Source organism: Rhinatrema bivittatum, chromosome 7 (genome assembly GCF_901001135.1).
Source record: "Rhinatrema bivittatum chromosome 7, aRhiBiv1.1, whole genome shotgun sequence".
NCBI lineage: Eukaryota > Metazoa > Chordata > Amphibia > Gymnophiona > Rhinatrematidae > Rhinatrema > Rhinatrema bivittatum.
In genome coordinates this window covers 304,281,489-304,296,040 of record NC_042621.1, presented here as the reverse complement: position 1 = coordinate 304,296,040, position 14,552 = coordinate 304,281,489, and the positions used below count along the sequence as shown (strand labels likewise).

The following is a 14,552-nucleotide window of genomic DNA, read 5'->3' as shown; positions in this document are numbered from 1 at the left end:
GACATTTATCACCCCAAGATCCCTCTCGTGGTCCATAGACATCAGTCTTTCACCCCTATCACATACAGCTCTTTTGGATTACTGCACTCCAGTTGCATGGCTCTGCAGTTCTTTCTTAAATCATTTTTCATTCTCTACTCCTTCAGACATGTCCACATTGTTGTAGATCTTAGTATCATCCGCAACTAGACAAACTTTACCTTCTATCCCTTCCGCAATGTCTCTTACAGAGAGATTGAACAGAACCGGTCCCAATACCGATCTCTGTGGCACTTCACTTAACACCAATCTCTCTTCAGAGTCTCTTCCATTTACCATTACATGCTGTCTCCTATTAGTCAACCAGTTTTGTAATCCATGCCACTACCTTGGTGCTCACTCCCAAGCTTCTCATTTTATTCACAAGCCTCCTATGCAGGACTGTATCAAAAGCTTTGCTGAAATCCAAGTAGATCACATCAAGCACTCTTCCTTGATCCAATTATGTAGTCACCCAATCAAAAAAAAAAATCTGATTTCCTAGCATGTAGACAGATGGACTCTGTACCAGTGGGGTTTATGCTCCCCTGCCAGCAGATGAAGGTGAGCAAGCTGACGGGCGCTGCCTTTTGGTCTAGCCACATCTCCCAGAACATTTTCCAAGGTTATGGTGGTGATAGTGGCAGCCTTGCGAAAAAAAGAAATCCTGGTGCACCCATATTTGGATGACTGGCTGATTCAAGCCAACTCTCAGGAAGAGAGCCGCCTGGTAACATACAAGGTGATCTCCTTATTGCAGGAGCTCGGTTGGGTGGTGAACCTGACCAAGAGCAATCTTCAGCCATCTCAGTTGTTGGAGTATCGGGGGGCCTGGTTTGACACAGGACAGGACAGATTTTCCTACCGGAAGTTCAGATCCAGAAATTTATTTATTTATTTTATTTATTTTAAAGGCTTTTATATACTGATGTTCATGTAAGAGTACATATCGCATCGGTTTACAGAGAACCAAAGTTAGAATTACAACGAACATAAGGGATACATCGAACATAGCGTACAAAATAAGGATTGTAGAGAACCAAAGTTAGCATTACATCAAAACATAAGAACATAAGATTTCACCTGTAAACAAGTAGACAATTGGGCATTTGCCACAGAAGTTCTCACCCGAGACCAAGGTCCAAGAGTAATCTAGCACAAGATAATGAATGAATAACTGAGGGTAGCAATCAATGCTGTGGTATTGGGGTTGTAAAGCCTTTAGGTAAAGGCTTTTGTGAAAAGCCAAGTCTTAAGCTTTTTCTTAAACGTCCGCAGACAAGGTTCTAGGCGAAGGTCCTACTGATGTCTCAGGTGCGTCAGTTGATGAACACCATACTTCCGGTGTGGTCCTACCTATCAGGTGTTCGGCTTGATGGCAGCTACACTGAAAGTAGTGCTGTGGGCAAGGGCGCATATGCGTCCTCTTCAGTGCTCTCTGCTATTTGTTGGAACGCACAGACTCAAGACTATGCGGTTTGGCTCCACTTGCCAATGGAAATGTGCTCCCATCTCCAGTGGTGGTTGCAGGAGGATCATCTGAGAAAGGGAGTTCCCTTGTCCTGTCCGACCTGGTTGGTACTCTTGACAGACGTGAGTCTCCATATTGGGGGTCTCACTGTCTGGAGTTAAGAGCCCAGGGGCGTTGGATTGCCGAAGAGTCCCACTGGAACATCAATCACCTGGAGGCCCGGGCGGTATGGCTGGAATGCTTGCAGTTCAGCCACAGGCTGCGGGATCAAGCAGTTCGTGTGATGTCAGACAAAGCGACGACAGTGGCCTATATCAATCACCAATGTAAGAGCAGACTTTCTCAGCAGGGAGCGAGGACGCAGGAGAGTGGATTTTGTCAGCCGAGGCATTTCAGCTGATTGTGGATCTCTGGGGTCTTCCATTCCTAGACCTGCTGGCGAATTCTCAAAATGCGAAGGTTCCTCAATTCTACAGTCCAGGACAGATCCGTGGCACCTGGCAATAGACTCTCTCTCATAACGGTCTGGTCGGAATATAGATTGCTTTATGCTTTTCCTCCGTGGCCCTTGCTGGGCAGGATAATTTGTAAGATCAAAGGCCACAGGGGACTAGTACTCCTGGTGGCGCCAGACTGGTCCAGGCATCTGTGGTATGCAGATTTGCAATTACTCCTGGTGGGAGGCCCCCTTCTTCCACTGCACATGGATCTGTTGCAGCAGGGACCGGTTCTTCATAAGGATCTGACTCGATTCTGACTTATGGATTGGCCCTTGAGAGGGCTCGCCTCTTAAAGCGTGGTTATTCCTCTGCAGTGATTGCCAATTTACTCTGCATTCACAGGTTTTCCACTTCCTTGGCTTATGTGCGGGTTTGGAGAGTTTTTGAGGCGCGGGGTGTTCTTCCTCGTTCAGTTAAGATCCCTCTCATTCTGGATTTTTTGCAGGATGGATTGAACAAAGGATTGGCCCTTAATTCCTTGAAGGTGCAGGTTGCGATTCTTGCCTGTTTCAGAGGTCTGGTGAATGGTGTTTCATTGTCGTCTCATCCTGATGTAGCCCGTTTTTTGAAGGGAGTGAGGCACCTTAGGCCTCCCTTGAGGTTACCAGTTCCATTGTGGAGTCTTAATTTGGTGCTGGATTTTTTGGCAGGTCCTACATTCTGACCCATGCATAGCCTTTCCATACAGTTGTTGATCTTGAAGACTGTATTCCTGGTGGCTATAAGTTCTGGACATCGAATTTCTGAGCTACAAGCCTTGTCTTGCTGGGTTCCTTCGGGTTATTCCAGGGGCGTTACAGCTGCATACTGTTCCAACCTTCTTGCCCCTTTGAATCTTTAATTGAATCAGTTCATCTGCTTGCCACCCCGGATAAGGTCAGGGATGCGGAGGAGTTTCGCCTCTTGCGCTCCTTGGATGTCAAACGACTTGTCATGTGGTATCTGGAGGTCTCTGAACTTTTCGAAAGACGGCTTGCTTGTTTGGTCTCCATGGCCGGGAGTAAGCAGAGTGCTCTGGTTTCGCGGGCTACCGTAGCTTGTTGGATTAAGGAGATGGTCACGGCCACATATGTGGATGCTGGAAAGCCGTTGCCTACTCAGGTTAGGACTCATTCCACTAGGGCTCAGGCAGTGTCATGGGCAGAGGTTAGTTTGTTGTCTCCCGTCGATATCTTCTCAGCTGCAACGTGGTCCTCCTTACACACTTTTTCCAGGTTTTATTGTCTGGATGTGCAGGCCCAGGAGGATTGTTAAGCGCCATGCCATTTTTTATGACGCTTATGGCCAGGGAGACAAGAACACTTAGATTTCTATTGAAAACATAATTTTTTATTGAACAATATAAGTATTCTTGGGAGATGTTGCCTCTGGCAACTTGTCCAACAGCATCTCATCGATAACAGGAAGTTATCCTTCTTTTATAGATAACATTCAGTATTGAACACAGTTAGAAGGTTCTAGAGATTTGCATGACTGCCCAAAGGATCATTTACATAGGTTGTCATGGCAACAGCATGATGTGACTAACTCTGAATTGCCCTGAGTACTTCCCCTCAGGTGTGGCTCATTTACCATCACTCTTGAGATAGTCCTTTGTTCTGTTAAAATCTTACTGGTCATGGTAATTAACATATCTATGGCTGTGTTTATAGAAAAGTACTGGGAATAGTGCCTTTTATTGTGACCGGATAGCCTCAAGCTCCTACTGTTGGTTTCTTCTTTGTATGACCTTATGAATAAGCATCATCTTGGTGCCAGCTTGACTGTGCCTATCCAGCTGAGTTCTGCAAGTCATTCTCAGCAAGTCACTGTGAGCTAAGTCACATAGGCTAAGAGAGCAGATTATTCTGGGGTGGATACCGTTCTCCATGTTGGTTTTCTGTTCAACCACATATTAGGATGCAGCCTTTGCATGTGCGGTATTGACTGGACCATGGGCAGCCTCCCACTCTGTTGAGGAGCAGCTTTGGTACATCCCACTGGTCCTGAGTCCATTTGTCTAAGCGCTAGGGAATGGAGAAATTACTTACCTGATAATTTCGTTTTCCTTAGTGTAGACAGACTCAGCTTCCCGCCCTCGTCTGCCACATGAGTGTGTTAAATCCTCCTGTGGGGCTATGGGTCCCCAGGGATTACTGGTAAGTGTTCATCCAGTCCCTAGCTTGGGAGACCTAGAATCTTATGTGGGTTCATTGTTTATGGTTGGTTGAGTGCAGTTCTGGTTATCTGCTTTTAAATGTTTTTTAATTACATTTTTTGCTGGTCTGTCCACAGTTGTTTTTGAAGAGAATACTGGTAGGCTGGGGTCACTGCAGGGCTATTTATACTGTGACATCAGCTTTTTCTGTCTCCATTTGCTGGCAGGGGTGCATAAACCTCACTGGTCCTGAGTCCATCTGTCTACACTAAGGAAAACAAAATTATCGGTAATTTCTCCATTCCTTTCATCCTGTCCCCACACCAGATTTTCAGGAATGCAGGGATGACAAGAGTATATATTTTTTTTTATCTGTCTTCCACAAATATGCATGCACAATTGTCCCCTAATGTGTTTTTACATTTTGCATCTGAGCTACTCCAAATTTTTACAACGTCATGGGGTCCATAAGGATCATGAATGAAAGTTTTTGGGGGAGGGGGTGTCCATATCCCATGAATTCACATGCACAATTATGCCACCTAATAACTTTTTGCTAAGTATAGTACTAAATAACTTTTTGGTTTTCCATCCAACTGACACCAAATTTTCAGGGCCTGACAAAGGTAATGTGAGAATTTTGAAAAGGGTATGCTTTGGATTCACGTACTCCATGAGTATTGCATGCATAGGTGTCACCCATTAAAATTTAAAATTTTTATTTTTTAATTTAAATGTTTTGTATACCGTCATTCCATGTGAGAATCACTAGTTCATAACTGTTTACAGGTAAAACATTCATAAATAAAAGTAATACAATGGTAAACAATATCTTTTTGGGTTTGCATTCAGTCCACACCAAATTTCCAGGATATGTCAGGGGGGTCAATGAGGATCATAACGTGGGTATGTGTCACTCATCCAAGTATTCCACAAATACATGAATGCAGTGACACCACTGGTGACGTTTTGGTTTTACATCTGATCCACACCACATTTTCAGGAGATGTCAGGGTTCTATGAGCATCATGACACAGGAGTCACGTATTCCATGAATATGAGTGCAGTTATGTGTTCTATGTGGGACTTCTAGTTCCTCTTACTTTTATTTACTTAATGTAAATATTTTTTCCTTTTTCTATAGTGCCTTTTTTCTTTAACTGTTCTTCTGTTTCACCTGTATCTACTACCCTGCCAACATCTCTTTAAGGTACTTCTCCAGTTTATCAAAATTAGTATTTTTGAAATCCAGGACTCAAATTTTCATGTGATTCCTCTTGGCCATAGCTGTGCTCAAGATCCAGCTCTCTGTATCGAAGAAAAAACTTTTATCCTGTTCCCTGTACGTACCCGGATCAGTCCAGACACCTGGGTTGTGACTCCGCACCAGCAGATGGAGACAGAGCAAAACTTGACGGGCTCCCTACATATAGTAAGGTGCCACCCACAGCCCCTCAGTCTTTCTCTGTCTCCAGCAGATGGGGCAGGTCCACCCACAGTCTCGGGGATCCTTGGTTGTTTTTGGCTCAGGGTAGTCAGTCAGGGATCTATTGGTATTTAATCCTAAGTAGTTAGGACAGTGTGTCTTTTGAAAAAAGAAAAAGAAGAAAGAAGACATAAAGAAGATAGAAGTCTCCCGTCGGGGGAGCCTCCCAGGAGGGTTGGAAGGTCCTGAGAGGACCATCCCCTCCAGGTCGAGGCCGCTGCTGAGGGTCGAGGACCCGGCCTGTGCTGGCAGCAGCGTCGGGAGTGACACCGGGGAGCCCGGTTCACTCACCCCCGCTGGAGCTGAAGACTGCAGGACCTCGGCTAGCGCCGAAGTAAAAAAAAAAAAAAGCATAGCGGTTTCTCTTGAGTTTGACCTTGCGGCGCCGGCTCTCTCTCCCTCTTCGCCGTCGTTTCGCCGTTCGGTGCGATCGCTTAGCGGAAGGGGGGCGCTGGTTGGGGAGCCCGTCCCTCGCTGCGGATGCCGAGAGGGTCAGTGTGCCGCGCGTGCGGCTCTCCCGGGACGGGGTCTGTTCCAGCTGCGTCTCCGGTGGCGAGGGCTCGTCGGCGGTCGCCCGGGGGGGTCGATCGCGGGGTGCCCGTTCGCCGTCGCGTGCCGGAGGCTCGGAGGCTGCGTCCTTGGATCCGTTCCCGCTTAGCGCGGGAACGGAAGCCATTTTGTCCAGCGTGAGGGATGCCACGAGGAGGGCACTCCAAGATGGCGCCCAGCCTCCCTCGCTGTCGCCACAGCCCAGGATTTCGGGGGGAGAGCCCCCGGGACCCCGTGGGTCGGGGAGCCCGAGTGCTGTGGAGGGTTCCTCCGGATCGGAGGGCTCATTTTCAGAAGATTTCTCGTTGTTGCTGCAGAAACTCGCAAGGTACAAAAAGTCGCGTCTAAAGGCTGGGAAAGCTTCCGGGGGGAAGGAAGCCCTCTCCCGGCCCCGGAAGAGAGCCGTTCAGACCCGGGACGCCCGGGGTGGGCCACGAGAAAAGAGACAGCCGCGTGGCGACCCACAGGAATCGGAGACGGCGTCCACCGCCTCCTCGGACGAGGAAGCGTTGTCGGGAGCCCCTGAAGGCCAGGAGGGCCATGAGGACGAGGGGCAGGCCCAGCCGGGAGCTGGCAAGGGGCCGCAGGCGGCTGAGGGTGTTGACCCCAAGGTCGTCCGCCTGTTTCGTAGGGAAGAACTTTCTCCCCTTATCCCGGCTATCCTGGATGAGATCGGCGTGGATCCTCCACCTGTGGAGTCCCGGCAAGGGGTCAAGATGGATCCGGTGCTGCTGGGCCTGGCGGGCCCTGCGCTTGCTTTCCCTTTTCACTTCTCGGTCTCAGATATCTTGTTCCGGGAATGGGATACCCCGGAACTGGGGCTGAAGGTGAGTAAGGCTATGGACAAGCTTTATCCCCTTCCAGAGGACGCTCTGGAACTGCTGCGCCTTCCACGGGTGGACGCGGCGGTGTCAGCAGTGACGAAGAGATCCACCATCCCCGTTACGGGTGCTACGGCCCTCCGGGATATCCAAGATAGGAAGCTGGAGGTGCAGTTGAAGAAGATCTTCGAAGTGTCCGCACTGGGAGTGCAGGCAGCCATGTGTAGTACCTTTGCACTGCGAGCGGGGCTCCGGTGGGCCCAAGTCCTGCAAGCGAACGCCGACCTCTCCTCCGGGGAGGCTACTCAGGCGGATAACTTGGAAGCGGTGATTGCCTACAGCGCTGATGCGATGCACGATTTGCTCAGAACATCGGCCAGAGCTATGGTGTCGGCGGTCTCGGCGCGTCGTCTCCTCTGGCTTCGCAACTGGGCTGCGGATGGGGCGTCCAAGGCCCATCTGGGTTCCTTACCCTTTAAGGGAAAGCTCCTGTTTGGTAAGCAGCTGGACGATCTGATGCAGTTCCTGAGCGAGAATAAGGCTTTTAAGTTACCGGAAGATAGACCCAGGCCTCGGTCGTCCTTCTCGGCAAGAAACAGGTTCCGGTCTAACCGCCGGCAGCGGCCACAGAGGGCGACGGGGTCGGGTCAGTCCTACCGGTCCGGATCGGCTAGATCGTCCTCCTGGTCGCAGTCCTTTCGAGGGAAGAAGTTCAACAGGACCGGTGGACCCTCGTCCGGCTCGGGGTCCAAGTCGGCCCAATGAAACGAGACGGGTCCATTCCTCGTTGCCGCCAACCCTCGTACCTTACGTGGGCGCGAGGCTCACCTTGTTTTACGAGGCATGGACCAGAATAACTTCCGACCAGTGGGTCCTCGCTGTGATAAGAGGCGGTTACGCGTTAGATTTTGTTCGGCTCCCGGTGGACAAGTTCCTCGTCTCACCCTGCAAGGCTCTCGTCAAGCGCGCCGCTGTCCGGACCACCCTTCGGCGTCTAGAGGACCTGGGCGCAATTACGCCCGTGCCGCAGGATCAGCAGGGCACGGGAAGGTACTCCATTTACTTCGTGGTCCCAAAGAAGGATGGAGCTTTTCGGCCCATTCTCGATCTAAAGGGCATCAACAGGTGCCTGCGGGTGCCGCGGTTCAAGATGGAGACGATCCGCTCGGTGATTGCCGCGGTTCGTCCGGGCGAGTTCCTCGCTTCTCTGGACCTTACGGAGGCGTACCTTCACATCGGGATTCAGCCGGCTTATCACCGGTACCTGAGATTCTGCATCCTGGGCGGCCATTACCAGTTCAGGGCTCTTCCCTTCGGCCTCGCCACGGCTCCACGCACTTTCACCAAGGTGATGGTGATGGTGGCTGCTCAGCTCCGGAGGGAAGGGCTGCTGGTGCATCCTTACTTGGACGATTGGCTCATCCGAGCAAAATCGGAGGCCGAGTGTCGGCAGGCGATTGCCAGGGTCCTACAACTCTTGCGGTCGCTCGGTTGGGTGGTCAACTTGTCCAAGAGTCATCTGCAGCCTACGCAGCGGTTGGAGTATCTGGGGGCCCTGTTCGACACCGAGAGGGCCATGGTGTCGCTGACTCAGGAGAGAGTGGTCAAGCTACAGCGACAGGTGCGACATCTTTTGTCCATGCGGTGCCCGCTGGTTTGCGATTACCTGAGGGTCTTGGGTTCCATGGCGTCGACCCTCGCTCTGGTCCCTTGGGCATTCGCTCACCTGCGACCGTTACAATCAGCGTTACTTTCCCGCTGGAAGCCGGTTTCGGAGGAGTTTCATCTTCCGTTGCCTCTCACGCCCTGTGCCAGAGCCAGTCTGCTCTGGTGGCTCTCCCAAGATCATCTGTCAGGCGGGGTGTCTCTGGTCATGCCCACCTGGACGGTAGTGACGGATGCCAGTCTGCTCGGCTGGGGGGCGGTCTGTGGAGGCCGCTCGGTCCAGGGGCAGTGGTCGAGCCAGCAGTCGAGGTGGTCCATCAACCGCCTGGTGACCAGGGCGGTGTCGTTGGCCCTGCAAGCGTTCCTTCCGTGGATACGGGGCCAGGCGGTTCGGGTGCTCTCGGACAACGCAACCACGGTGGCGTATATCAATCGTCAAGGGGGCACGAGGAGCCAGCAGGTGGCAGAAGAGGCAAGTCTGCTCATGATCTGGGCGGAGCAACACCTCAGCGGCTTGGCGGCGTCTCACATCGCAGGTGTGGACAACGTGCAGGCGGATTTCCTCAGCTGGCATTGGCTGGATCCAGGCGAGTGGGAGTTACCAGACATGGCGTATCGCCTCATCTGTGCCAGGTGGGGAACGCCACGCCTGGACCTGATGGCCACCGCTCACAACGCAAAGGCCCCTCGGTTCTTCAGCCGTCGGAGGGAACGGGGCGCAGAAGGAGTCGATGCTCTAGTACTTCCCTGGCCCACGGACGTGTTGATATATGTATTTCCCCCGTGGCCTCTGATAGGCAAGGTTCTTCGCCGAATCGAGTTACATCCGGCGGACGTGATCCTGGTGGCGCCGGAGTGGCCAAGGCGTCCGTGGTTCGCGGACCTCATTCAGCTGGCGGCGGAGCCTCCGCTTCGGTTTCACGGGGCCGCATCTCTTCTTCGACAAGGACCTGTCTGTTTGGAGGATGCGGATCACTTTTGTCTCGCGGCATGGCTTTTGAAAGGGCGCGCTTAAGGACTAGGGGGTACTCTGAGGCTGTGATTGCTACCTTGTTGAGGGCTCGAAAACAGTCTACGTCCTTAGCCTATATGAGGGTGTGGACGGTTTTTGAGGACTGGTGTAGTACTCATGAGGTGGATCCTGTACGTCCACCGGTGCCGGGGGTCCTCGCTTTTCTTCAAGAGGGCCTCTCGAAGGGGCTGGCCTGGAGTACCCTGAAGGTACAGATAGCTGCGCTTGGTTGTCTGCGCGGTAAGGTTCGCGGTGTGTCCTTGGCGTGTCATCCGGATGTGGTGCGTTTCCTTCGCGGGGCTAAGCATTTACGCCCTCCGGTATGGAATCCTTGTCCGTCTTGGAATTTGAATTACGTGCTCTCGGCGCTTGGGGGAGCACCGTTTGAGCCTCTTAAGCGGGCGACGCTGAAAGATCTTACCTTGAAGACCGTGTTTCTGGTAGCCATTACGTCTGCTCGTCGGGTCTCGGAGTTGCAGGCCTTATCCTGTCGGGAACCGTTCTTGCGATTCTCGCAGGGCGGAGTTTCCCTGCGGACTGTGCCGTCCTTTTTGCCTAAGGTGGTGTCCTCGTTTCACTTAAATCAGTCAGTGGACCTTCCAGGTTTTGAGGTCGGGGATCATATGGACAAGGGGATGAAAGAGTTAAGGAAGCTCGACGTTCGCAGGATTCTGCTTCGGTATCTGGAGGTTACGAATCCTTTCCGGGTTTCCGACCATCTGTTTGTTCTCTGGTCCGGGCCTCGCCGGGGGTCTGCGGCGTCGCGGGCCACGATTGCGCGTTGGCTCAAGGAGGCTATTAGCTCCGCATATCTTCTGCACGGTAAGGTGGCACCTAGGGGGCTCCGTGCTCATTCCACTCGGGCGCAAGCCACGTCCTGGGCCGAGGTCTCTCAGGTGTCCACGCAGGAGATCTGTAGAGCTGCGACGTGGAAGTCCTTGCATACTTTCACTAGGCATTACAGGCTTGATGTCCAGGCGGCTGAGTCTCGGGGGTTTGGGGCGAGTGTTCTCCGAGCGGGACTCTCTGCTTCCCACCCTCGGTAACTTTGCTCTGCTACATCCCAGGTGTCTGGACTGATCCGGGTACGTACAGGGAAAGGAAAATTAGTTCTTACCTGATAATTTTCGTTCCTGTAGTACCACGGATCAGTCCAGGCTCCCGCCCGTCTGTTCGGTACGATGAAGAGAGAGAGAGTCCGCTCGTTTGGTTATTCGTACTGCAATTGTTCCAGTTCTTGGCATAAAGCCGCTTGCCTCTGGTCTGATGTTTTCGGTTTTCAGCCAGGGGGTGTTTGAATTGGTTTAAAATTGTTCTAGTTAGTTAGTCGGGCACTGATTTGCTTTGACAGTTCGTTCGACTGAGGGGCTGTGGGTGGCACCTTACTATATGTAGGGAGCCCGTCAAGTTTTGCTCTGTCTCCATCCTCTGGTGCGGAGTCACAACCCAGGTGTCTGGACTGATCCGCGGTACTACAGGAACGAAAATTATCAGGTAAGAACTAATTTTCCTTTTCCTCCTCTGTGCTCCTTCTTGAGCCACAGCCTTTTAAATTGTTGAGCGCTCTGTGCACGTCTGGGCTCTGTCCCCTGTTTAGATCCACAGGTCCTTTTCTCAGTTCTATGTATTTAAACAGAAAGTTCTGGCAACTGTTTTAATTCTGTGTGTTCCCTGAGCCACATTCTTTTAAACTCTTTAATGCTGTGATACACATTGCAGCACTGCTTTGTCTCCAAACTATTTCTTTGGCAGATCACATATACACCAAAACTTTTTTTTTTTTCTGATCCTCCCCTTGGAAGACTTGGGTTTTCTCTGTGCCTTGCATAGAGAAAAAAATCCCTGAACTGACACCATATTTGGAATAGCAGAGCAATCTTCACTGGTTGGAGACAGAAATCATCCTGATTCCGGCCTTTCCTCATGTAAGTTAAACTTTATTCTTCCCTTCAATCAGCAAACACAATAGTAGATTGTCTGTCGTCTTCTAGCAGTATATTCTCACATTACCTTCAAGCAGAGCTGTATACAGGAGCTCCTCTCCTGGAGACACTGGTGCCTCCTGATCCCAGCTGGGCTCATTCTTATCCTGCCCACCGAGCTCACTCTTCCTGCAGGATTTAAGGTGGACCAGGCTAAATGCACAAGTTAAGGAGGGGACGTAGGGCCACCCCTTCACACCCCTGCATCTTTTTCACTTTATTAGTTTTTACGTAAAGTTATTCTTCCCCCTTTTCTGCAATCCTTAGCCTTTCTGGGCAGATCCGGTAGGAATATCTCCCATTTATGGTACTCATTGAACCACGTCTCCATAACAGCAACAATATCTAGGTTTGCCTCTCTCATTAGGGTTTGTAAATCTGGAATTTTATTGCCCAGATTATGAGCGTTTATGCTCGGAGGCTTCCAGCTATTTCTTGCTTTGTCTGTACTCTGTATCCTCATATCCGCTCTCTTCATCTACTCTGAGATCATCACTTGAATATTTACTCCATTATCTTAATTTGTTTTTTTTTTGAGTGTGACAGCCAAATCAATCAGTTTCATTTCAGCACTGCCGGCTTCTTCCTCCGGTGTAAATACCAGTCACCAAGAAGCATCTAGAATGGGTCTCTGATAAACAAAGTGATTTAAAAGAGGGGACCGCATCAAATGTACAGCCGTGGTCCTGGTGGGAAAGGAAGCTTTTATAAATCATTGTGGTATTTACTCTAGCTGAATGTTAAGCCTGCTACCTGTATGCCGCTTTATTCCCACTTCACAAATGACCCATTGTACCCTTGGGTAGAGACTGCTGAGGTGGATGTAGATGGGTGGTTAGCCCCCTCCTGATGCGGGCCGTGGACCCTTTTGTTTTTCTAGCATTGTATTATGACAAGAAGCTTCCACACGAGTCTCCTGCTCCTCAGACCAGTTGACGCCACCTTTGCTTCTCTGGGTACAAAGTATCTCTGCAACAGGGATGCTTGCTGGCCAATCAGGCGCCCAGTTGGTGGACTCTTCTGCTAGTGCAGGCTAACGTATTAACTGGCTCTAGTTTGGAAAGCGATGGAGGAAGTTAGAAATAGTGGGAGATGTACAGGGATGGTGCTGTGTTGCAAGCCAGGTAGGTAGGAGTCGGCTGTTATGTAGGAGTGCTTTTAGAACAATGTGCCAGCTCTTCTGCTGAATCACCGTGGCAGGTGAGTAACGTGCTTCTTTGTTCTGCAACAGTTACGAGCTGTCTTGCTTTGTTTATATTCTTCATAGTCAGATTGGGCAGCCGGTGTTGATTCTCAACGCCTCCTGTTTCCAGCAGTTTGAGAAATGTTTAGTAAGGCAAAGAAAAAAGCGCCTTCATCCGTACTGATAAGACAGGTGCAGGACTGCAGTTTAACAGGCATGTGTAAGTCCCAGTCTTGCTTCTCTTTCAGAGGTGACCAGTCACGCAAGAGAGCCGGGGAAGAGTTGACATACTGTAAGTAATGTAACTAACTCTACCGTAGGCCTGATGTTCTGGACTTTGGCATACAGTTATCCTATTATTTAAGTAATAAGAGTAATATGCTGCATATATTTCATTTCTGCTTATCTTGGTTAACATGCACAAAAAGGTTTTGAATTAGCCCAAGTTTGAAACCTTGAGAAGTAGTGCCAGTTGTCAAGGCTTCAACTTTGGCTATATAATGACCAGGTAAATACTATTGGCTCAGTTGGAGATACAATAATCCTTACAAATAGATAGCACAGAGTGTGTTTCCTGGTTGTGCATCTAAGTATTCTATAAACTGGATCTTGTTTTGATTTATTGCCATCCCTCATGTTCATATATCCAGACGAAAAGCACCTCTTGATCAAAGAATCTTTCCATGAAATCGATCAAAGCACTTTCTTAGAACTTTCATCTGTCGTCTTGAAAGCCATCTGCCTGAGAAAAAAAAAAAAAAGTCTCCTCTCCTTTTTTTTTCAGCATTTTCTTCATGAAATCTATAGAATGTAACCTTTTTGAAAGTCTGGGGCTGACAAAGGCTTCTGGCTCCCCTCTGATTAAACTCTTGGGTTGGGGGCATTGTCACACTGCATCACCCTATGCCTGTAAGTCTCAGGAGACAACGCATCGGTGGAAGGCTGGCGTTCGGAGCTTTCCAGTGAGGTGCAATGTGCTGCTGTAACAAACCCTGTAAGAGATGCACAGCGCAGGCTGAGGGGAGCTGATTTTCCTTATTTTTACGGGAAGGGAACTTGTAACTCTTAGCTTCTGATTCAGGTGTGTGTTTGGAAATTGAGTGCATGAAGTGTATTTTATACTGTAGTGCTAGTATTTTTATGGTTTGTTCATTTAGTGTTAATGTACCTAAGAAATGATCCAGCTTACAAAATACTTACACATTTTATAAACAAAAGTTATACTGAACATTTTTTTTGTTTTGCCAGCAAATGTAAGCGGATTAACAGGGGTGGGCACTCTGATCCTCGAGGGCTTCCTAACCAGTCATGTTTTCAGGATATCCCTAAATAATACATGAGGGATCTGCATGCCTCAGTTGTATGCATCTCTCTCTTATGCATATTCATTAGAATTATCTTGAAAACGAACCTGGCTGGCGAGGGACCAGTGTGGATAACCCACTGCAGGCTGAGTATGCACCACTGCTTTGGCACTGACATCCCTCTGCCTTACACCTTGTTCCTTCCACTACATCTAGGGAGCTTCGGTACATTTTTGATTGTATATCTTGCCATGTTTTATCCTCTACTTACATATACACAGTTCTGACATTTCCTATTTATTTTATTTTAGAAGTCTTATAAATAAATATATATAAATATAAATAAATTTATAAATATAAATTTATATATAAATATATATATAAAAATAAATAAATAAATACCATGGTATACATGGAATGCACA

The 14,552-nt window shown here is 49.5% G+C and overlaps 1 protein-coding gene across 5 annotated transcripts in view; it reads left to right on the top strand.

Annotated features, from left to right (window-relative positions):
* CACUL1 (CDK2 associated cullin domain 1) overlaps positions 1-14,552 on the top strand; it is a 200,716-nt gene that overhangs the window by 142,984 nt on the left and 43,180 nt on the right. For all 5 annotated transcript variants that reach the window (XM_029610503.1, XM_029610500.1, XM_029610502.1 and 2 more), the window contains one exon: positions 13,073-13,116. In XM_029610503.1, the coding sequence (XP_029466363.1) occupies positions 13,073-13,110 (38 nt within the window). In that variant the 3' untranslated portion in view covers positions 13,111-13,116. The remainder of the gene's footprint in view (positions 1-13,072; positions 13,117-14,552) is intronic.